Below are 25,075 nucleotides of genomic sequence, written 5' to 3' on the forward strand. Positions count from 1 at the left end.
AATGCATTACGCAAATCAGAATGCACTTCAATGATTGGCCATCTCCTGGCATATAGTGATGGTTTTAGGTAATGTGTATGTGAATAATCAGAAGTTGGATAGACATAAAAGCGACATTGTAACTATGATAAAATACTGGTTTAGTATCGGATGCACTTGACATAAAGTCACGGATGAATTTATAGTTTCTCATGTGACAGCACACCCTTTCTGTTTATATGCCCATTTCCTGTTTTTCTAGCGTATACTGTATATTTGTTTTTATTTCCTTTGTATATTTTCCTTGTTTTGATTTGCAATAAGCCATTTCCCTTTCTTTTCATGTCTTAATAGATTTCCGGCCGTCTTTTTTCTTCCACACACTTATAATTACCTTGCAAGCTGAGTGGATAAGAGAGAGAGAGAGAGAGAGAGAGAGGGGGGGGGGTGATGAAGAGCAGAAAGCATAGACTCAAACACAAAGGGGTTACAAGCATTTGCGGTGGAAGCCAACAAAAATAGGGGGGTCCACCAACATTTTTTGACAAGCAAAAAAAAATAGGTTATCAACTAAAATCTTAGGGGGACCGTCTCTCTCTCTCTCTCTCTCTTCCTCGTTCTCAGTCTTCCATGTCTGACACCCCTACTCTCTTCTCTTTCTCTCCCACTTCCACTTTGCAGTTTTTTTTTTCTCTCTCTCTCTCTTTCTCTTCAGAGGGACCTGGTCATGCGGATCAATATAATACCAAGTCAAAGGATGCGAGCGTGTCGACTATGACCACCTCTGCTCAAAATGAGCTCTCGCGAAACATTAGAGCGAACCTTGGACCAGACATAGACCTACTACTCTGAGTAGTAGGTCCATGGACCAGGTAACAGTGTTCTCGGAGAAATACAACCTCACTCCTTTCGGAGTGAGATTTGCAACTTTGAGAATTGATTTTTACCTCTTTTTAGAGTGAAAATATATTAAAAATACACAGTTCACTCCTATGGGATTGGTCACCAGTACAACTTCGAGAGGGCTCAGATTAAGCTCTTTTGTAGAAGGCCTAAGATGAATGCCGTCTTGACTCCTCTTTCAAATAAATATCGGGATATAAGAGCGTGTGCAAAAAAAATTATGAAACAATGTCTCGTTAGATTGATTTTAATATCCACGTAGACATAAAGATCATTAAACAATTTACATAATCTACCCTTCTAATAGCATGGTTTATACTCTTGCATTGCACGCACTGATTACCTTACAAACTTACTAACCATTTAAATTACAAATCACAGCATAGAAAATATATTACAATAGTTTTCTCAGAAATCACGTATTCTCTTTCCTTACGGTTATATTCAATCGAGGGTAGTTATATCGGTTTCTGACGGATGGTCTATTATCACTTGGTCTAATCATCAGATGGGCTAACAACATTCGGGCTAAACCCACTTAGTCCAATTCTCTTTTGGTCTAATGACCACTTGGTCTAATAGCCAATTAGTCTAATGACCACTTGGTCTAATAACCGCTTGGTCCAATGACTACTTGGTCTAATAGCCAATTGGTCTAATGACCACTTGGTCTAATAGCCACTTGGTCTAATGCCCAGTTGGGCTAATCGTCACTTGGTCTAATTTTAATTTGGTCTAATTGCCATTTCGTCTAATGTATTTTATTGTCACTTGGTCTAATACCAGTTCGTCTATTAGTCGGATGGTCTAATACTAGTTGGTCTTATACCAGTTGGTGTAATCCTCACTTGGTCTATATTGCAGTTGGTCTAATATGCAGTTGGTCTAATTTCCATTTCGGCCAATTTCCACTTGGTCAAATTTCCAGATAGTCTAACATTCATTTCGTCTACATGCCATTTGGTCTAATTTGTAAAGTCTGCATGGTGACTTGTTTTCAAATTTTTGGTGAAAGGAGGGCGCCCTTGATGAGGAGGGCGCCCTTGATGTCAAGCTAAAGAGACACAGAAAGGAGAGCAGGAGAAAAAAAAATCCGTATTTTAGCCTGGAATACACATCTTCGGTCAACAAGGTACTGATTTGATAGTAATTACGATGTTTTCTCTTAAACGACTGAGATCTCCTTCTCCAGAGGAAGAACAAAGAGGAGAAAACAGGATTTTTAAGACGACAGTTCGTGAGAGAGGCGCCACACCCAGCTCTGATCCCAATACGGACATGGCAGAGGTACGTGATTCGAATCCAAACTCTACTGACCAACTCTTACGAGAAATTTTGAACAAAGTATCTGGCCTGGAAAATTTGTATAAAAAAGTTGATATTATTTCTGAGAAAGTTGTCAGCATTGAAAGGAAAGTAGAAGCATTGAAAGGAAAGTAGAAGCATTGGATACAAGGATCATAGATTTAGAGCAGGGTGTTGAGTTCATTGAAACAGAAGTTATGGATTTGAAACGGCAAGTTGAAGAAATGAAGGAAATGAAAGCGGATGTGAAATATGCAAATGAGTTGAAGCGGAATGTTGTTGATCTCGTGAATAGGAGCAAGAGGAATAACGTCGTACTCCATGGAATTCCGGAGGGAGTCGAAGGTGACGCGCACGCATTTCGTCAAAGAATTCTTCGATACGCATATGAATGTTTCCAACGTAGAGGTCGAAAGAGCACATAGAACGCCGCGCCGGGTGGAAGATCTAGACAAAGAGAGGCAACCATGGCAACAGCACACCACCGTCCCATTCACGTGAAGCTACTGAGATTCAACGACCGAGAAAAGATTCTGAAAAGGAGTGCAGCGCTGAAGGATGTCCGCATACAAGATAAGAAAATAGGAATTAGCGATGATGTACATCCGGAGACACGCGAGGAGCACAAAAAGCTGATGATAAGAGTGAAGAAGCTAAGAGAAGAAGGAAAGTTTGCGTTCATACCTAACTCCATTCCCAGAGTAATTAAGTACAAGGAAGGTGCTAAAGATAGACCGGGACCGTTGAAAACACTCCACGTGACAGACTTACAATAGAATCATTCCAAAAGGTAAAACGTGTAAAAAAAAAATAATCGAGGAAACCAAATGGAGTGAGATAAATGTAATAACAGATTATGATCATTATCGACACATCAACAGAATATCAAACTATGTTTTTCTGATTATCATGACCAAGAAGACGGTTAATGTTTTTTATTTTAATACTTATGATATTAGTATGGCTATTACATACCTTTTAAAAAAAGAGAAAGTAAAAATCCTCCTGCTCTCTTTTTTGGAGTAAAGATCAGTCCTCTATCTGAATGTTTTAATAGTAAACACTGTGTGTAATTATACCAGGATCACTATGTGTTTTGTCTCATTTGTATTTTTTGGTTATTTGTCTCGAGCCTATAAGTCTAGGCTAGAACCACGACTGAACAGGTCACCGTATCATCTTATCTTGAATTATTATATATGTATTTTGTCATTGTTCAGGAGAAGTGGAAACCACTTTTGTATTTGTAGCTTGTTTATTATTTTGGTAATAATGTCGTTTTCTGTTTTTAAAGAAAGGATAAACTCCACAGGATTTGTTGGTTTTTATAATATAAAGAAAAAAACAGTTTTATGAAGAGTAGTATAAATATTGTTTCAATGAACTGCCGAGGTTTAGGCAATTCAGTGAAGAGAAGATATGTTTTTGAATTATTGAAATTAAAGAATTATCATATATGCTGTTTACAAGATACACATTTTAACACTGATAAAGAAGATGATATAAAAAGATTTTGGGGAAACAATTGTTTTTTTAGTAACAAAACATCAAACGCAAGAGGCGTTGTGATTTTATTTCGTGATGATGTACCAGTGAAAGTAATAAGAACTGAAAAATGTAATGATGGAAATTTTGTTGCTATAGATATGATGTTATATGATTACAGTATTACTTTGATTTCACTGTATGGTCCTAACACGGATAATGTTGGCTTTTATGCACACATTGAGAAATTAATATTGGATTTCAACAACCCGTTTACAATCATATGTGGTGACTGGAATTTGGTTCAGGATTTTGAGAAGGATACACACAATTATATCCGACTAAACAATCCCAAAGCGAAACAAAGGGTTGACGAGATGAAGATTAACTTAGAATTGATTGACCCATGGAGGGAATTGCATGGCAGTGATACAGTATTTACATGGCGTCAGCCTATTCCTTACAAGGCTGCCAGATTAGATTTCTTTTTAGTCTCAAAAGAATTAATGTCAGTAATTGACAGTACAGAGGTAGTACCTGGTTACAGATCAGATCACTCATGGGTAAACCTATCATTATGTTTGAATCGTGACAAAATCGGTCCCGGTTATTGGAAATTTAACAACTCCTGATTGTAAGACGATGATTATACATATAGAATAAGACAGCTAATTGCAGAAACAGTTGAAACTTATATTGTAAAACGTGACGGTGATATAAACTTCCCGCGTGATAACTACGAGCATTGTAAATTTATGGTTAATGACCAATTATTTTTTGACACCTTATTGACTTTAATAAGGGGTGAGACGATTTCATATTCTGTGAATAAAAAGAAAAGAATGCATGATTTAGAAAATGATTTAGAAAAGGAAATTGTAGCCTTAGAAATTGGTATGTTAAATGGACATGATACAAATAAATATATTGAGATGTTGGAAAACAAGAAAGTTCAGTTATATTTGATAAAAAAAGAAAAGATAGCTGGTCTAAAGATGAGATCAAAGGTCAAATGGATGGAATTTGGTGAAAAACCTTCAAAATACTTCTTAAATTTAGAAAAAGGGAATGCAGTGAACAAACAAATAAATAGACTGATTGATAACGAAAATAAAATTATTTGTCTTCAGGAAAATATTCAAATCCGAGATTTTACGTTTTTATTCAGATTTGTATCGAAAGAACGAGGTCATTGATATTAATTTGAACACCTCTTTAAATTATGCTGATGTACCCAAGTTAACAGACTGTTTATCTCAATCTTTGGAAGGCGAGCTTACTATAGAGGAGATATATCAATCATTGACAAATATGAAGAATTGTAAATCTCCCGGACTAGATGGGTATACAGTCGAGTTTTTCAAACATTTCTGGAAAGATATAAACTTTTTTTTGCTTAGATGCTTAAATTTTGCCTTTAAGTCAGGAAGCATGTCACAGATTCAGAAACTTGGTGTGATATCTCTTATTCCCAAAAATAAAAAAGAAAGACTGTATCTTCGAAATTGGAGACCAATATCTTTGAATGTTACATACAAAATAGCTTCGGCATGTATCGCAAATAGACTCAAAAAGGTGCTTCCTTTTTTAATACATGAGAACCAAAAAGGTTTCATGGAAGGCCGGTTTATTGGTGAAAATATTCGACTGTTATATGATTTGCTTTTGTATATAGATGTGAACGATATCCCCGGTTTATTGCTTTTAATCGATTTCGAAAAGGCTTTCGATTCGATTTCTCACAGCTTCATTATAAAAGTTTTTAAATACTTTAATTTTGGCCCATCGATTATACAGTGCGTCCCACAAAAAAACGAAACCGAGATTTATCGATGATTTATCATAACTTAATCACAAATACAATAGACAAATGACCTACCATTTTAAAGCTTAGAATCTCCTCTTTCATCTGGTATTACTTAGATAATTCCTCATTCACGCATGAGTGAGCAAAAACAATTTGAAGAAAGGATACCAAAAACTCATTTGGCGGGCCGTATCTGGGTTTTAAAAAGAAAACCACATGATTAATAAGTTCAATATCTGCTCTTTAATTTGATAACTCAATTACAGAAAATGGTCAAGAAATAACAAAGTTCTGGTTATTTGAAATAAGGCTTGAATTTCAATAATTTCATAAAATGAAGAGGTTTTACAGGCTAGCGTTCAAACTCTCTCGACATTCCGTTTTATTGACGATCAGCCATGCATTAAGTCTTTTGTTACCGTGCGATAGCTTCTGTGGGAAGCCAGTGAAAACACGTTTATTTAATGAAATTATGGAAATACAAGCATTGTTTCGAGGGATCATAACTTTTTTACTTCTAGACCATTTTCTGTGATTAAGGTATCAAATAAAAGAGCAGATATTGAACTTTTCAGTCATGTGATTTTCTCTTTGAAATTCAGATACCCCCCGCCAAATGAGTTTTTGGTATCCTTTCTTCAAATTGTTTTTGCTCACTCATGCGTGAATGGGGAATTATCTAAGTAATATCAGATGAAAGAGGAGATTCTAAGCTTTACATTGGTAGGTCATTTGTCTATTTTATTTATGATTAAGATATGATAAATCATCGCTAAATCTCGGTTTCGTTTTTTCTGGGACGCACTGTACAATGGTTTAATGTCTTCTATGAAAATATTCAATCTTGTATTGTGGTAAATGGTCACCTCACTCCGAGATTTAGAATCGAAAGAGGTTGTCGCCAGGGGGACCCATTATCTCCCTATATTTTCCTCTTGTGTGCAGAGATTCTTGGAATTTTATTTAGAAATACAAAGTGTATTAATGGAATAAGGATATCTGAACAAAATTTGAAATTGATTCAGTATGCGGATGATACTTTACTCACGTTAAATGGTACCGCTTCGGAATTGAATATCGCATTAAATATTTTAGATGAATATGCTGCAATATCTGGATTAAAAATAAATATTCATAAGACACGAGCGATTTGGATAGGGCTAAATAAAAACAAAAAAGATAAGATACTTATTGATCGTAATTTAACATGGGTATTTGATGAATTCTTTAGATATCTAGGTGTTGATTTTTGTACTGATTTGCAGAAGATGGTACAGTATAATTACAACGAAAAAATTATAGAAATAAAGAGTCAAATGACATCATGGTTAAAAAGATATCTAACTGTGTTAGGAAGAGTAATTGTGGTTAAATCCTTGTTGGTTTCTAAACTTAATTACCTCATGTCTCTTCCGAATCCTAGTGACGAAGTTTTAAAGGATTTAAATTCATTATTTTACAAATTCATATGGGAGGAAAAACCGGACAAAGTTTGTAGGATTCAAATGTCCCAAACATATTTAAACGGCGGGGTTAAAATGATAGACATATATTCACATTGTCAATCATTAAAGATTTCTTGGATTAGGAGAATTGTAAACGGATCAATTGATAGTTACATTCTATGCTTTCTTACGTTATCCTTGCCAAGACAACAAGATGTTCTTTTGTATATGACATATATGGGTAGTCACTACTTTCGAGAATTATCAAAACAGACCTATAACTCTTTCTGGAGTGAAATGTTTTTTGCTTATAGTAATTTCTTAACTATCTATTATAATAACCATGTTAATGTATCTTCACATCCTTTATGGAATAATAACATCAAAATAGGCAATTTGCCAATATATATGAAGAAATGGAGTGAAAGGGGTATTCGTTTCATTAATGATATTTTGGATGAAGGAGGGCATTTTTTATCTTTCAAAGATTTTCAGGATCTTTATGATGTCCAGTCAAATTTTCTTTTTTATCATTCACTGTGTGCTGCTACCAAGGAAGCCTACAAAAGGTCCACTTTCAATAGAATCCCCCAACCATTAATTCCAGATGTGCTATCATTTATTACTAAACATAAAAAAGGATGCTCGCATGTTTATTCCATTCTATTGAAACGACGAAAAACAGAAAACAAAAGCTTTCTTAAATGGAAGTGCATATTTGATCTGAACGATAAAAGGTGGGAATCTTATTGCTCATTGGGTTTTCAGTGTACCATTGATGTGACATTGCGTTGGTTTCAAAATAAGGTTGTGCAGCGTATATTATTTACAAATGATTTGCTTTTCAAATTGAAATTAGTTTCAGTAAACAAATGCACCTTCTGCCGAAAAGAAATCGAAACGGTTTTGCATCTATACTCGGAGTGCAGGCATGTTAATCACATTTGGAAAGAGTTAGAGGTTTGGATTAGGACCAAAACCAGTGAGACTCTACACTTTTCAGATGAAAATAAAATACTCGGATTTATTGGAAAAAACAATTTTTATTATAGTAAGAAAAACTGTGTATGATTGTAAAATAAACAATACAATTCCTCTTTTCAGTTTCATTAAATCCTCAATAATCAATTATTATCAAAATGAGAAATACATTGCCCAACTTAATTTCAAACAACGCAGATTTGACAAAAGATGGTTTCGGTTAAAAAATCTTTTTATTGTTTGACTTCAACATGTAAAATTATTTTGTTATACTTGTCAGTTCATTGTTTATATCAGTGATTGTATTATTCATTGTGCTCTGTACCTATTGATTTTTGATTGCCAATAAAATCCCTGTGGAGGGGAAAAAGATTTTTTTAAAAAATGAATAAGATCAAAATTGATACACAGAAAAAACTGTAGTGTTAACCGGTGTACATAGAGACATAGAGACCACAGCGGTGTTAGATTTACAGTGTTAGTTAAACACCTATGGGTGATATTACAACACCTTTGATTGTTACATTTACACTCTTTGGTGTTATGTTCAATCTCTAGGGTGTTATTTTAACACCTCAGGGTGTGGTCCTCTAGAGACACCAACTGGTGTCAGTTTTAACACCCCGTTTTTTACAGTGTAACATCAACTACAGTTTATGGTTCTGACTCTATTGGGCATATAACATTATTTATAACTTCGTGATAAAAATATGTCCTTGGTAAAGTTCGATCGATGACATCTACATATTCACAATATTGAGAAAAAAACCAAAAAACCATCGTGCCCAAACGGCACACTGAAGGTCCGTGGCGACAGATCTATTCGATGGTGCATGGAGAAACTCTCTTTCTTATTTCATAAATATTTATAATCATTATTAACTTCTTTGAATATCTCAAATGCAACTAGTGAAGAGTGGATATCGAATAAACTTACGAAGGGGTTCAGGATTTTACCAAAATACAACCCGTTTCCCTCCCCGAAAAACAACTCCAACCATATCCAAGGTCGAATGCTTGTATTTCCTAATAGCCAAACGGTTCCGCTAAACATCCCTGTATCATGTGTATACATGGAACAGATTAGGGTCCACTTGATTTTCTGAACATCATCATAGAACTGCCGTTGTGCTATGAACAAAAACGAGGTCATTAGCCAAATCAAGTAAATTCTATAGAGAGCATACGGGATGATGGAGTATATTATTTTCTGATCGTCGATGGATAAAGATGCGGAATCAATAGCCATAATCGTTACGGCTCCGACGAGACGAAATAAGCTCTCGATGAATATACCGCCGCATCCAAGCAACAGGATCTGATCACTACCAGCCAATCCCCGAATAACTGATACCCCATGTCTTACAGGAAAACGTTGTGAACATTTATTGGTGATGAAAGCTTGGAAATGGAGTATGCCGATGAGTGGAATGCCGAATGCCATCTCCAAACACCGTTCTAAAAAGAGTAGCGTGTGCGTCGAAGTGAGATCTAGGGGTTTATGCCACCTTAGAAATGAAATTGTAGTGATGATCAACAAAACTGCAAGTAACATTGCAAGAAACATTTTCAATAGGAATCTGTTAAAATTTTGTTTAATTTGAATGTTGATCTGTAGGGGTAGGGATTCAATGTCAAATCGTGAATTATTGGTATAGTAATTACCTAACCGGTTTCGATAGCTTAATCTCTTTGAAAGAAAGGTGAACATCCTCTTCCACATCGATTTATAATTCTGTTTAGGCACACGTTCAAATGGCGGAGTCGCACATGGTGACAGTTTCAAAACGGCCTCTGGTAAGGAATTACTCCACATGTGCCAAAATATACCAGCAGCTAAAATACCACACTCTACTAAGAATGGATCTATTTTTTCCTGAAAATCCGGAAGAAATTGTCCGAAAGATGATCCGTTCAGTTTACATGGACGCTCTGGATGACCCAGATGAGGTGCTGGTTCATTGTTGTTTAAATCGGACGGATAACCATTTTGCGAAAGTGTAACCCAAATGCAGCCAGCGAACATGAAGCCTATTGGGTAGCAAAATTTACCCTTTCTGGTGAAGACAGCATCGTAATAAGAATTGAAAAGGAACACCAATATAACGAGTACACTTCCGCATGTCGCATTCAAAAGAGCGTGTGCAACGAAGGAGACCTTTCTCCTGTAAGTCTCATCGCTTTGGAAGATGCACAAGATATCTCCAATTATTACTAATACAATTTTGAGCATGCTAACGGCCGCCAGTACGGTAAATATTCGCAGAAGAGATTTATGAGGACGTTTAAACAGTGACGGGGAACGAGCATCCATATCTTGGTAACTTTGTTGAAAACCTTCGGACTTTCCGTCTTGATTTTCACTGTGTTCTTCCAGAAATGTACATCTGCTATCCGTATTTGGAGCCTGGTTTTCCATCGTTGATTGTGGCATTAAGGAGTCTCCATTCATACCAATATCTGAGGGTTCGGCGATGTTGATCTTCTTTCTAGATCCTGGTTTTTGTGAACAAATATCAGGATCAATTGGCCCATGATGTCCAGAGGTATGGGCACGTCCCTCAATAACAACCGAAGAAGCAGTTGACTGGCCAACGGACGGTGTACTTCTGCCCTTTGCGATGCAAGAAAATTGTTCAGAATTCGGTTCTTGGCTAGCGTCATTATTCTCTTGGCGATGTCCAATACTTGTGTCAGGTCGCCCTCCTGTTACCAGTATCCCGACAGCTTTGGCACAATGACGGCAACATGTGGGCCAAAAAATTTCTTGAGCTTGGTGAAACGCTGCTTTCCCACGAAGGAACTTAATCATGATGATATCACAACAGAGTATGACGAGAATCAATACGCCACTCGTTATCGCGTAACCTAGATCCTCTGCATTAGACAAACTATCAAAGTTGCTCCCAATCACCGATGGTAAAACAGTGCAGCATATCCACAGAGTGACGTACGAAGAAACACATCATTATTGTTGCTTTAAATTGGGAGAGTTCTGCAAATTGGTGATCCATCGTATTTGCATTGATATTATCCTAGGCCTATAGACGATGTGTCAGAATGAGACACTACGCTGTCGTAGGAAATAAATGTACAAATGGGGAATGAGAATCGAGGAGGAAGGATGTTGATAGAGCACCAATGGATAGTGGTTAACAACGTAGCATGAAAAGTGCATGACATGCATTACGCAAATCATAATGCACTTTAATGACTGGCCATCTCCTGGTAGTGATGGTTTTAGTTAATGTGTACGAGAATAATCAGAGGTTGAATAGACATAAAGGCGACGTTGTAACTATGATAAAGTACTGGTTTAGTATCGGATTCACTTGACATAAAGTCACGGATGATATTTAGTTTCTCATGTGACAGCACACCCTTTTTGTTTTTAGCGTATACTGTATATTTGGTTTTAATTCCTTTGTATATTTTCCTTGTTTTGACTTTCAATAAGCCATTTTCCCTTTCTTTCCATGTCTTTATCAATTTCCAGGCTTCTTTTTTTTCTTCCACACACTTATAATTAGGCTTGCAAGCTGAGTGGATAAGAAAGAGAGAGAGAGAGGGGGGAGGGGGGGGGGGGGGTAAAGAGCGGTTACAAGTTGGTCATGCAATGGATGCAGAATTCGTTTCTATGATAGAATAGTGAAAATGGAAATTCACATTTTTGTGCAAAAAAATTTACATCATGAGTAAAATACATAAAAGGACGAAGACATTATTTTGTTGAGATAATAATACATATACATAATTCCAATGATCACACTCGTGCTAAAGAGTAAATTACTTTATCACGTTTGTCCCATTGCCCTTCGACACTATTTCATTTATATTGACAAGCAGAGAAAGGGACAGACAAAAGGAGAGTATTACCTTTAGAAGGTGTGTAATTCGTCACATCAAAATTTGTACACGAGATGAATCCCATTATCATAATCTTCAATATAGCAAATGGATACTTCCTGCTGCCCCCAAGATTAGTGGTATTCGACATCTATTTTTATAAGAGTGATTGCTACCTTAAATGATCCTAAACTTAGATTACAAGAGCGCCCATTCTACGAAATACGAGGATTCCCCCTATTTTTGCGGAGGAGCAGGAGGACACGCCCTTTTCCTTTCACGTTCTTCAGCTGAAGTTTTTAGGGGTGTGTCTCCCCCGTCCCCCAAAGCAACTTGGTTGCTTTATTTTTATGACTATATATTATAGAAGGATCTGAGCGGAGTTATTAGAAAGTGGAGGAAACTGTCTTCCTTGTCACACAAACTTTTTTTTAATGTTTCAAATGCAACCAAACAAAAATGGATACCAAAAAGACTTACAAAGGGGTTCAGGAGTTTCCCCAAATACAATCCATTTCTCTCCCCGTAAAACAATCGCATCCCAAGCCAAGGATTAAAGGTTGTGTTTGACAATAGCCAAACGGTTCCGCTAAGCATCCCTGTATACACGGAACAGATTAGGGTCCACTTGATTTTCTGAACATCATCATAGAACTACCGTTGTGCTATGAACAAAAACGAGGTCATTAGCCAGGTTAGGTAAATCTTGAAAGCTGTATACGGGATGACGGAATATGCTATTTCCTGATCGCTGGGTAAAGCTGCCGACGATAGCAAGAAGATGATAGCTCCAACGAGACGAAATAAGTTCAGAATGAATATACCGCCACATCCAAGCAGCAGAATCAGTTCGTTGTTCGCGGCCAATCCATGAAGAATTGATATCCCATGTCTTACAGGAAAACGTCGTGAACTTTTATTGGTGATGAACGCTTGGAAATGGAGTATGCCGATGAGTGGAATGCCGAATGCCATCTCCAAACACCGTTCAAAAAAGAGTTAGACGGGTCAATATATGGTTTGACCCGGAACAAATTGCAACAAATGATTTTTCAACTGTATTTTGTACTATTTGACCTCAGGAATAACATATTAAAAATCTACCAAAATCCGCATCCGGGAAAGTGGTTATTTTCAAGATGGCGTCCAAGATGGCCGCCATTCACTAAAAATGGACATAACTCACTCATTATCCACCCTAGAATCCTATTTTGGTTCAAATTCCATGGTCCAATGGGTAAAATAATTTATTTATACAAATTAGAGTGAATATTAGCACTCCAGGGTACCAGGAAAACCCAAGATGGCGCCCAAAATGGCTGCCGTAATCTAAAAAAATCCACAATTCATCTATTACTTACTTAAGTGGCTTTAATTTGGTTTCCATTCGATTGTTTTAATGATGAAGTAGTACGTCGGGACAAGTTACACGGACAGTCAGTGGTCTGGTGTGTCCAAAAATGCAAGATGGATTCCAAAAATTGAATTTAAATTGGCTGTTAATCCTTAAAATGGACATAGCTCATATCACATCCACCTGATCAGAGAGATATGATTTTGGTGTCTAGACCACGGTTTCAATGGTCAAATAATACATTGGGACAAGTTACAAGGACAGTAAGTGGTCCAGTATGTCGAAAATCTAAGAAAGCTTCCAAAAATCGGAGTCTAAAATGACTGCTGTTACTTTAAAAATGGACATAGTTCATATAAAATGCACCTAGGAGATATGATTTCGGTGTCCACACTATGGTTTCATGGTTAAAATAATACGTTTGGACTGGTTACATTGATATGGAGTTGTCCAGTTCGCCTAAAACACAAAAGGATATTCAAAAAAGGAATCTAAAACAACTCGTATCATTCAATAGTGGTCAGAGTTCTACAATATTCATTTGCAAGAAATAATGTTGGTGTCCAAATTGTGGTATGAAGGGTCAAAAAAATACATTCGGACAAGTAACAAGGATGGTTAGTACTCCATTTTGTCAAAGAATCCATGATGGATTCTAAAATTTCATCAAAATGGGTGCTTTTACCAACTCATGAAACAATATGATAACTTGTCCCCATGCATTTAAGTGTAGGCACCAAGATTATTTCTAACAGGTAGATATTTTATGTAACAGTAGTCACTTTAGAGCCCATTTTTTAAGCCAACTTGGATTTTAAGGCAAAATGGATAGCTGCATATCATGGTAACCAGTCCCAAAGGATTGTTTGGCCCTTGAAACCCTAGTGTGGACACCAAAATAATATCCCCAAGGTGTATTTATAATGTTCTACATCCACTTTTAAGTAACAGCAGTCAGTTAAGACCCCCAAGTCATCTTTGATTTTTGGACATACCTGACACCTGGCTGTCCTTTCAACTTATCCCAATGTATTGCTTGACCCTGTAAACTCTAGTATAGACAGCAAAATCATACCTCCAAGGTGTATTTATAATAAACTATGTATACTTTTAAGTAGCAACAGTCAATTTACACCCCATTTTTAAAAGTAATCTTGGATTTTTTAACATACAGACAACTGACTGGTCTTGTAACTTACCCTAGTGTATTACTTGACCCTTTTAAACCATGCTTTTAACACCAAACTCATATTCCCCAGACAGATATTAAACAAACTATGTCCTTTTATAAGTAACATCAGACATTTTTACACCATTTTTGGAAGCCATCTTGTAATTTTGGACATACTAGACCACTGACTGCCATTGTCTTGTCCTAATATATAATTTGACCCTTGAAACCATACTTTGGACACCGAAATCATATCTCACAGGCGGATTTAAAATGAGCTATGCCACTTTAAAGTAATAACAGCCATTTTAGAGTCGAGTTTTGGAAGCCATATTGTATTTTTGGTCATACCAGACCACTGACTGGCCTTAAAACATGTCCTAATGTATTATTTCGGCCCTTAAACCAGTGGTTTAGACACCAAAATCGCATCTCCCATGCCGATATGAAATAAGCTATGTCCGCTTTACGGTAGCAGCAGTCAATTTAGAATCAATTTTTGGAAGCCAACTTAGATTTTTTGACCGACCAGGTCACTGACTGTCCTTGTAACTTGCCCTAATTTATCAATTGATCCTTGGAACTAGTGGTTTAGACACCAAAATCACATTTCCAGGCCGATATGAAAGGAGCTTTGTCCGCTTTAAGTATCAGCAGCATATTTTTAAGACCAATTTTTGGACGCCATCTTCGATTTTTGGAGATACCAGACCATTGACTGTCCTTGTAACTTATCCTAATATATTATTTGACCCTTGAAACCAGTGGTTTAGACATCAAAATCACATATCCCAGGCCAAAATGAAATGAGCTTTATCCGCTTTAAGTATTAGCAGCCATTTCAGAATCAATTTTTAGAATCCATCGAGGATTTTTGCACATACCAGACCACTGACTTTCCTTGTAACTTGTCCCAATGTATTATTTGACCCATTTAACCATGGTATAGACACAAAAATCATTATGTCCCAGGCGGATATGAAATGAACTATGTCCATTTTATTTATCAACAGCCATTTTAAACTCCATTTTTGGAAGCCATCTTGGATTTTTGGACACACCAGACCACTGGCTGTCCTTGTAACTTGTTTCAATGTACTATTTCACCCTTAAAACCATTGAATAAAAAACAAGTTTAGATAAATTGTGGATTTTCAGCCTACGGCAGCCATTTTGGGCGCCATCTTGGATTTGCCTGGTACCAAGGAGGGCTTATCATGCATTCTAGCCTAAATCAATATTTGTACCCCCAGACCATGCAATATGAACCGAAATAGGATTCAAGGGTGGATAATGTGTCAGTTGTATCCATTTTCAGTGAATGGCAGCCATCTTGAAAATGACCACTTTCCCGGATGCGGATTTTGGTAGATTTTTAGTATGTTATTCCTGAGGTCAAATAATACAAAATGCCGTTGAAAAATCATTTGTTGCAATTTGTTCCGGGTAAGGCTATTTTTGGTCGTATATTGACCCGTCTAAGTAGCGTGTGCGTCGAAGTGAGATCTAGGGGTTTATGCCATCTTAGAAATGAAACCGTAGTGATGATTATCAAAACTGCAAGTAACATTGCTAGAAACAGTTTCAGTAGGAATTTGTTCATACCTTGTTTAATTTGATCATTGATCTGTAAGGGTAAGCATTCTGTGTCGGTGTGTGATCTGGCATCACGCCTGATGCAAGAAAAGTATATGTAGCTTATTTTCTTTAGGCGGTGCTGCACCATCCCGAGTTTGCTCAATCTCGAGATTTTAGCCCGATCGGCCCACTTCGCGATTAATCTCGAGATTCAAGAAACCCCGTCTCCACCATCGCAAGAAGAGCGATTCCTGCTCGAGCGAGGCAACAAGCCCGATGTTACGAGCATGCGCACTTTCGGATCTTGGAGTTTCAACGGCCCGCGCTTTTGAATAACTTCCCGCGATATGCAAGCAATGTACTCCTTTCACTAGCACTTTCGCCGAATTCGACCGGTGTTATGCAACAATCCTCTCAGCTCAGCGAGTGAAGAAGTGATGTATTCTTCGTTAAATATGATGGCGGAGTAGGACGGCAACGACAGAGAGAGAGAGAGGGAGAGAGAAGGAGGAAAGAAATGCTATTTGCTCACATTTTGCGAAGGAATAAGACAACACTGCTGTCAGTGTTGTTATTGAATATGACCATCGTCGATGAGCGCCTCCCCCTTCGGTCCACTCCTAGTACCAATGAGGTCCAAACATTAGCATGTATGGACCTCATAGGAGACAATGCGTTAAAAACAGGTTAGAAGTAGAACCGTTACTGTTTCCTGCACCCAAGTATGATATTACTCCCTAAATACCATTTTTTTTCCTCGTTTGTTTATCATTTATTAAAAGATTGCCCATTAAATATCATCCTATTCCTACTTAAAATTTAATAAAATAAAGGGAAACTTACATTTGAGTCCTTTTTCGATCTTTTCTTGGCAGTCAGTCCGGTCACCGTCGAGTGCGATCAAAACGGTATGAAGCTGATTTTCAGATCACGTGATACGTGTAGTCATCACCTCATCTATCGACTATCCTTTTTTAAAGACCGCAACAATTATAAATTTTATTATAAAATATATATAGAATAAATTATTGCATGATATTATATATATATCTACAATAAAAAATATTTTGTGATATAAATTTAATATTTGACGTAAAAATCGCTATTTAACAAAATATTTATTAAAAAATAAAAAAATCAAACAAAATAAAAACGCCTTGGACACAGTGCAAAAAACCTAACGATTTGGCCGCGTTGTTAACAACTATCGTAAGGGGCGTTCTATTTATAAATAAAAAAGAATGTACAGCTGTCTACCGCGACGTGGTTTGTCGCAAGATTTGGGACAAATCCGTGGGAATTCTGGAGAAAATACATCAAAAGAACTGGTGAGTACCGTTTAAACATTATCAAAGTAGTAAATAGATTATACATACCTTGTAGATATATTTTGTAAAGTGATATCAATGCTTAGACGGTAAGGCTTAGTTCTAAGCTAGGGCGGCCCAAATGCGCGTGAGTGGAGTCCCAGTTTATTAACACGGGTAAGTATTGGGGTGTCGCCTAGAGTGCTTCGGTCTGGTCTCTCCCAAAATCCATTCACTGGTGGGACACCATCGTTGCTGATTAGGCATTTGATGAACGCTATTCGCGATAATATCTATTCGCATGTATAAAGTTGACTTTCGCACGTGTTTATGTTTTGACCAAGGCGGAAGTGGAACGCGAATTGCATTATGGACTGACGTCATGAATAAATTACCCCGAGTCCAATCTCGAGTACGTCTGCACCGACGAATTAGCGGGATAATTCGTAAAATAGCGCGCTATTTTGCAAATAAACCCGAGTTGACTTGGGATTGCAATCTCGAGATTAATCCTACGAACTAGCGCGATAATTGCGTCTCCACCGCCAACTATCTCGAGATTTTTCAGATCGGGATAATTTGCCGGATCAGAAATAGCGCGCTAATTTGAAAACTCGGGATGGTGCAGACGGCCCTTTTGATATCAAGAAAGAGATCCTTCTCCACATCGAGTTGGAATTCTGTTTAGGCATACATTCAAATGGTGGTGCGGCACATGGTGACAGGTTCACTTCTGCAGTGAGTTATTTTCTCTTTTTTTTCCTTCAACATTTTGTAGAATTTTTAGAATTATGTACATCCTATTACCCCCTCTTGGGTTATGAGGGTAAAACACAAAAGTAAGAATTATAGTAGTACATGACATTTGAATACTATTAATGTACACAGATAATGAAATAATGATACAAACAACAATAGGTCTATAGGATTATGTTAGAAGTTTAATGTATACAGTGATGGAATAATGATAATGATATGATGGTTGTTTTATCAAAAAAAAATATGTATAGTGAAATTTCTATTATACACACTGGGTTGAATGTACTTGAATTTGATTATTCTTACAGAAATGATGATATAGAGGACAGTTCTAAGCTCAGACGGGACATTCCAGTAGCACACAGTATCTATGGTATAGCACAAACTATCAACTCGGCCAACTATATGTACTTCCTTGGCCGGAAGGAAGTAATGCAGTTTGATCATCCTGATGCAATGAAAATATTTACAGGTTGGTTGAAATCTTACTTTTTATCTCCTTTTCAATTCAATTCAATTTGTTTTATTTTCATTTTCAGATAATAAACACAACAAACATATTATACATGCATAATATACAAATCAGATTAAATGTCATAATAGATACTTCAGTTACAGATAACATCATACAAAAAATAATCGGTAAATAAATAGGTCGTAATTTTAAACACAATGATTATGAAATAATTCAAAATTACAGGTCATAGTTAACATATGAAAATGAAAATGAGGGACTTATTGAAAAGCAAAGCTTGTATTGGCAAGCCCCTCTGGAAAATAAATAGTGATTTTAACCATAGGTAGTTAAAAGTAGGGTAAGGCAAGTATTATCAGTTTAAACGAAGAACATTATGGGTTCTGAAACTTCCTTGAGGAAGGAATGCATATACGACTACTACGTGACTGGTATAACAGTATTATAAGCACCCCAATGTTAGACATTATGGGAGGAGTGTACATTTTTAAACTGACCGTACATAACCTTGTGGAATTCAGGAGTCTGAGTGACAGATGAATGAAGAAAGTGGCAGGTTTTACAACAAAGCTGAATCATGTAATACCACGATGTCTTACCTAACATGTAGAAGGACCAGTGTACTGCTAATTTGTTTACATAATCTGTAGCCTAGTAGATGAGCACACTACTTTTAAGTTTCAGATCATGAGATGACATCAATCACTAAAATTTGGTGGATATGTAACTCGTAACTTGCTATAGGTAGAACACAAACAAGTATTTAGGTTAAAATGTCACAAGTCAAATAACTATTATTATTATTGTTTGTGGTTTCAGAGCAGCTAGTCTTATTGCACCAAGGACAGGGTATGGACATCTATTGGAGAGACTCCTATACATGCCCCACAGAGGAAGAATACAAAGAGATGGTCATAAAGAGTGAGTACCATAGCATCATTGTGCTGCACTCAACCCAGGTGAAGCAAATGTATACATGTAGGCTCCTTGCAGGAATACTTATTCCTTGTAATGCCTGTGCATTTGTAAGGTTAATAATGACATTTAGCATTGAGTACCCTGCAAAGTGCCTTCCATTTTTAACCCCAAAAAATCATTTGGTAACTTGTACCCTCACCTCTTTAAGAAATGAAAATAAGTCCACAATTATGCAGAAAAATTTTCTCAATCTTTTGCTTTGCTTTGCAATTTTGTAGTGATGTCTTTTTTGGGGGGCTTGTCAAACTTGTTATCAATGCCCTCCTAATATTGAAACTTTTGATCCACCCCCGACACTGCGATTGGCTCATGATTTTATTGTTAGTAGTAATATTGTTGATAACTAAGTTTATGAAAAAATGTTTAAAGCAGTCAGTATTTCCAGTGTTTATAGTAATGATGATGTAAACTTTGATTTACTCTTATAACAGAAACTGGAGGTCTGTTCGGTTTAGCTGTCAGGCTCATGCAACTTTTCAGCACAAACAAAAGGTAGGTTTTGAAAATATTGTCAAACATCTGTACAATGTTGCAATAAGTATATGTGTCACTGTCTGTACATCTATCTATCTAACTATCTATCCATCCATCCATCCTTCCTTCCATCCATCCATCCTTATATCTATATTTCTATCTCTTTATCTCATTATCTTTATAGAAGATGATGGTCTGTTCTTTTGTATTGAATTATACTGTAGTAGAGTCAATATTTTCTATAAAAAAAGAATATATTTACAGTTACCCATGTAGTTTATCCTGACAAGCCTGTGGTTCTTGTTCTTGAAGAGTTGAATTAGAGAAAGGAAGTAGGTTACACTATTAGGCAAAAAAGGGTTCCAATATTATCTCGTTTTAAAACTGGATGAAGTCCTAAAAAGACTATAAGTCAGATTATGTAGAGAAAACTACTGGAAAACAGGGTATGAGGAATGAAGGCTCAACATTCCAGATAGCTTGACTGTCAATCCTTAGGTAGGCCTATATCTATTGCCAGTATTATCTTTGTTTTTTGTGATGGCTTCAACCACCTAAGTAACAGATTAAGGTAAACAGTTTTCTGCTGTACAGAAAAAAAAATCACGGAAATTGGGAATAAAAACAGAATTCATAGAATTTCATGCAAAACACATCTCTTTTGTTCTTTGAATTCCCAAAATAACAGTGTAAAATCATGAAAAACAAAGCAAATCCAGTAAAAGAAAACCTTGCATCAGTGGAAAATCTGATCAAACCTATTTGCAGTGCTTAGCATTAGTTCACCAAGGTTTGATTTCTTTGTCTTTTCCAGTGACTTCAAACCCCTGAGTGACATCTTGGGCCTGTACTTCCAGATCCGAGATGACTATGCCAACCTCTGCTCCAGGCAGTACACTGAGAACAAGAGTTACTGTGAGGACCTCACCGAGGGCAAGTTCTCCTTCCCTTTGATCCATGGGATCCGCAGTCGACCCGAGAACACACAGGTTATGAGTATCCTAAGACAGAGGACGGAAGACATGGATGTCAAGAAATACTGTGTAGACCTGCTAGAAAAGGTAGGTCGGTGAAAGGCGAAGTTCAGTCTCACGATAAGTTGGTTTTAATAAAAGCAGAAAAATATACAAGATGTAGATATTATAAAAATTGCTTTTAAATTTAAAGAGAGGACATCATGAATTTCAAAATTTTTTATTTGTGATGTTATATGCAATCAGCTCCTCATATATTATGTGATATAAATTCCATGAATTTTCATTTATATAATGGAACATGATGAATATGAATATTTTTCTTTTAGAAGGGGGGAAGGGGTATGGAGTGATGTGTCTGATGATCTATCCAACCCACAAATAATATCATCTTCAATTTCTTCAGAAAGTTTACATTTTTGGAAATATATCACATGACATACAGAGGAGCTGCTCGCCAACAACATCAATTTTTTTTTTCATAGCTATTTTGTTTGACAAATTTTCTTCTAACCTTCACTAATATTTTTCTCTGATTTTTCTGCTTGTAGTAGAGTCGACTTATTTGCCCTGGTGGCAGCGCGGAATTTTGAAAACTGTAAACAAGACTATTACTACATTTATACTAAATTTAGATATTGCTGCAATACTACTGCAGAGTGGCCATCCCACAATGCATTTGCATTGGGCAATAAAACTCTGCATCAATGCGTTATCAAATTACCATGGCGATTACCATGGCATATTTACACTGAATCTAGTCATTGCAGTGAGAAAATGTGTCTTTCCAAACACATTACTTTGATGTCCAAGAATGATAAGTGCATATACAATTTGCTTGATGTAACACCAGTCAGCATATAAACGATAAGTTTAGCAGATAGCTCACTTTCATATGTCCCCCTGTGTTGTATATGGGACCTTCAAGGAAATTACAAGCCAAAATTTGGAAAAGAACATTTCTATTTGTATGAGCTCGATATTTCTAAGACACACTTTATTTTTTATAAAATTTATGTGTATTTATTTTTGTTTTGTTTTTCTATGCAGTTTGGTTCATTTGAATATACAAGGACAGTGCTCTTTGATCTAGAAAAGCAGTAAGTATGCATATATTTCTGTAATATATTCACAGATCATGGTACTTTCGTTTGAATTGTTTCCCTTCCATTAAAGGCATTTGCTAACATTGATATGATTTTTAAAAATCTGAGCTGCAAGGTCCCACTTGTCACCTGTGTCTGTGATATGTTGTAATATGAAGCCCAGAAAGAAAAAAATTCTCCCCAAAATCATTATAGTTTAGATTGCTTAAAAAATGGGAGAAAATAAATGACCAGAAACACCATACCAATTTCATTCCACATACTAACATGTATTTAATTTATTTACCTAGGAGATTAAATTAATTATTTTTCTGTCAATGTCTGCACGAATTTTATTTTCATTTATCTTCCGTGTATTCTTTAGCTGTGTGAACAAAATCAGATACAGTATATATCAAAGTTCAGGATATTGTTATTATCATTATTTCATTTTATTTTTCATCCCAGGGCTTATCAACATATAACAAACCTAGGAGGAAACCCCATCTTAGAATCCATCTTGGAAGAACTTGGAAAACTCATACGGCATAGGGATCAATGACGTTTGTCCACCTGTAACATCTGAACTTCCATCTATGACCGTCGTGTGTTATTACAGGTGAATCTACCAATGTCAAATCTCTTTGGAACACTGAAATCTGTTTGACTTAGGTACATTTACATACTAATTTAAATAATACATGATTTGCATATTCTGGTGTGAAAAGAATACTTTTACTGAGGCGATTCTTCGACTTATGGAAGGTCTACTTAAAGCAGTTCTACTGTATTTGTATTGTTATTTGATGCCACCAGTGATTGGTGGTGATTTTTTTTTACCTTATGGCTAAGAAAGCATGAATGCTTGTAAGCAAGAAACCAGAGGAACGACAGCTTAAGGTCCTCTCTGAGGAACCTGGCAATGAGGACTAATGCCTTACCAAAGGGCACTAGCGCACCAAGTAGGAGTCAAACCTGGGTCACCGGAATCTGAAACCCCTGCTCTACCGACTGAGCTATCTTTGCCAGTGCAACAGGCAAGAAGTGAACCACCCTTTGCCTCAGGTATACCTGACCTAGTTGTGAAGATAGACAATCTCACCTTAGCTTTCCCTTACTATACTATACGACTTGAAATGTGTGATTGGTTGTAGTGTAAGGTGGACATTCATCTACTGAGGATCAATATTTGACATCCTATCTGAGGAACAGATTCACTGGGCATCACATGTAGCTGTCCTAGAGGAAAAAGGCAAATTGATACACTGCACAGGCTTCAGTCATCTGCCTGGGTTTTACGTTGGTGTCTTGAAAGGCTTTTGTATGTTTTCTTGCACAGCATTGTTTCAGGATATGTCTATAGTACAAGTTTGGAGATTCTTAGGACCAATGCTAGGATCAGTGTAACAATATAAAAAATGCTTCCTTGGATCAGGGTCAGTAAAGTTAATTTGTATGTGAAGGCAGAGGGGGGGGGGGTGGAGAAGTTACTGTTAGAGTAATTCATATCTCCCATTGAGATGTGTGCATCATTTTTTTAAAGGATTTTTTGGCTAATGTGTTTTTATTCATTGGAAATTGTAAAATTGTTTTTACAATATTTTTGCTGATCCACTTAGCATGTACTGAGTTACTGCAAATATCGTGCTATACAGATTTGCTCTTTGTGTGCTGCAGTTCTATAAATTATCTTTAGATTTGCAAAGCTTAAGTAAATCAAAATCATGCTGCAAATAATTTGATCACAATTCATGTAGTGCAGAAATTCTGCCATTTACAATTGTTTTTCACCAAAGTGATAACTCAAGAGTGGTCAAAAAGCTAAATGTAACACCATTTTTATGTTGTCCTGTTCTATTTAGAAAATTATGTTTCCCTGTTTATAGATGGCCTATGTGTTTATGACTGCTCGAAGATGAATGTGAACCGAAGACTCAGATTAAGATTTTTGATCTGTAGATTTTTCTCTTGCCACACGATCGTTTTGTTCTCGTCATGTCACTTGACTGCATGGAATGTTAACGATTTAGAAGTAAGGAACTAGGTGACCAATGCATTGAAGCCTCTCCAAGAGACTTAGTAATAAGATCGGTGCTTTGTCAAAGTCTCAAGGGAATCAACTTGTAAAACTGGTTCATGATTTTACAGGATATTAGTGCTGAATAGTAAAGCCTCGTTTTTTTGTGTAATTGTTATTGGCTGGGGGGAGGGTGGTGTAAACAGCATGTGTCGATCCGTGTAAATGTATTTTCTTCCATAATGAGCTGTCAGTAATTTCTTTTGGATATAATTGCTTTGTAGATATTTTTTTTATTTCAAGGTCAAGATGTCAGATATGAAAGGCAATAGCTACGTTCATGAAGTATGCAAATGGCAATCACACATATTCTTGCCAAAGTGATTTAAAGCCCCAGTCACATGTAGATGCCGGACCACCCAGGACCAGATCTGGGATGATCCGGGGGAGAGATCCCCGTAAAGGCCTTGGAGGTCTGTGTAGGTTCATAAACGTCCGGGAGACCAAACGGCAGTTTTGTGGAGGTCTAAAACATCTGACGCCATCTGTAGACTGCTGTGTTGGCAGGGCAATTCGGGACGGTCCCTGTAGCTGCCGTGTTGGTACAAGTTGACGCCCTGATGGTTTGTGTAGATGCCGTGCTCTTCTGCCATGGTCCATGTAGATCCATTATGTAGATGACATGTTGATACCGTGTGTACAGTCATCAGCACTCGTCGGCGTTCAATCCGGGGCAATACTATCCTGGACTGCCCTGCATCATGCTGGCATTATCCGGGAATTGTACATCCTCGAGTGATTTTATTTAACTTAGGCTTTACATGTAAATCATGATGTGACTGCATAAAATGCTGGCTTTATTCTATTCCTGTTTTGTCTTTGTTTTCTCTGTATCACTATATTTTCATCTCATTTTTCCTTTTGTTGTTTTTCTCAATTCAGGCATTTGTATGTTCATAATTGCTGTTAAGATCCAAAGACACTACAATGAAGTGCTATTTAAATCATGCTAAAAATATATTATTATCATTTTGTATTTTCATGTTCTTTTTCTTTACTATTACATGTATATGATTAATTCTTTTATATTCTTACTCTCTGAAATAAAGAAAGAAGGGTTATAAATATCATGACACCAGGTGCTTTTCACCT

The 25,075-nt window shown here is 36.7% G+C and overlaps 1 protein-coding gene across 1 annotated transcript; it reads left to right on the forward strand.

Annotated features, from left to right (window-relative positions):
* Window positions 1-16,502: 16,502 nt before the first annotated feature.
* On the forward strand, window positions 16,503-23,884 carry LOC129282143 (geranylgeranyl pyrophosphate synthase-like). The gene is made up of 7 exons (XM_064113489.1): window positions 16,503-16,576; window positions 18,229-18,392; window positions 19,215-19,316; window positions 19,805-19,865; window positions 20,662-20,908; window positions 21,872-21,921; window positions 22,375-23,884. Exons 1-7 carry the CDS (start codon window positions 16,503-16,505, stop codon window positions 22,466-22,468), a joined length of 792 nt encoding a protein of 263 aa, XP_063969559.1. The 3' UTR covers window positions 22,469-23,884.
* Window positions 23,885-25,075: the final 1,191 nt, after the last annotated feature.

This window comes from Lytechinus pictus, chromosome 18, assembly GCF_037042905.1.
Source record: "Lytechinus pictus isolate F3 Inbred chromosome 18, Lp3.0, whole genome shotgun sequence".
Classification (NCBI taxonomy): domain Eukaryota; kingdom Metazoa; phylum Echinodermata; class Echinoidea; order Temnopleuroida; family Toxopneustidae; genus Lytechinus; species Lytechinus pictus.

Bases quoted from the DNA above. Each gene is read 5' to 3' on its own strand.
- LOC129282143 (XM_064113489.1), top strand. From the start codon at position 16,503: ATGTATGGACCTCATAGGAGACAATGCGTTAAAAACAGGTTAGAAGTA. The intron at 18,393-19,214 runs GTTGGTTGAAAT...TTGTGGTTTCAG, and splicing joins TGCAATGAAAATATTTACAG to AGCAGCTAGTCTTATTGCAC. The intron at 19,866-20,661 runs GTAGGTTTTGAA...TGTCTTTTCCAG, and splicing joins CTTTTCAGCACAAACAAAAG to TGACTTCAAACCCCTGAGTG.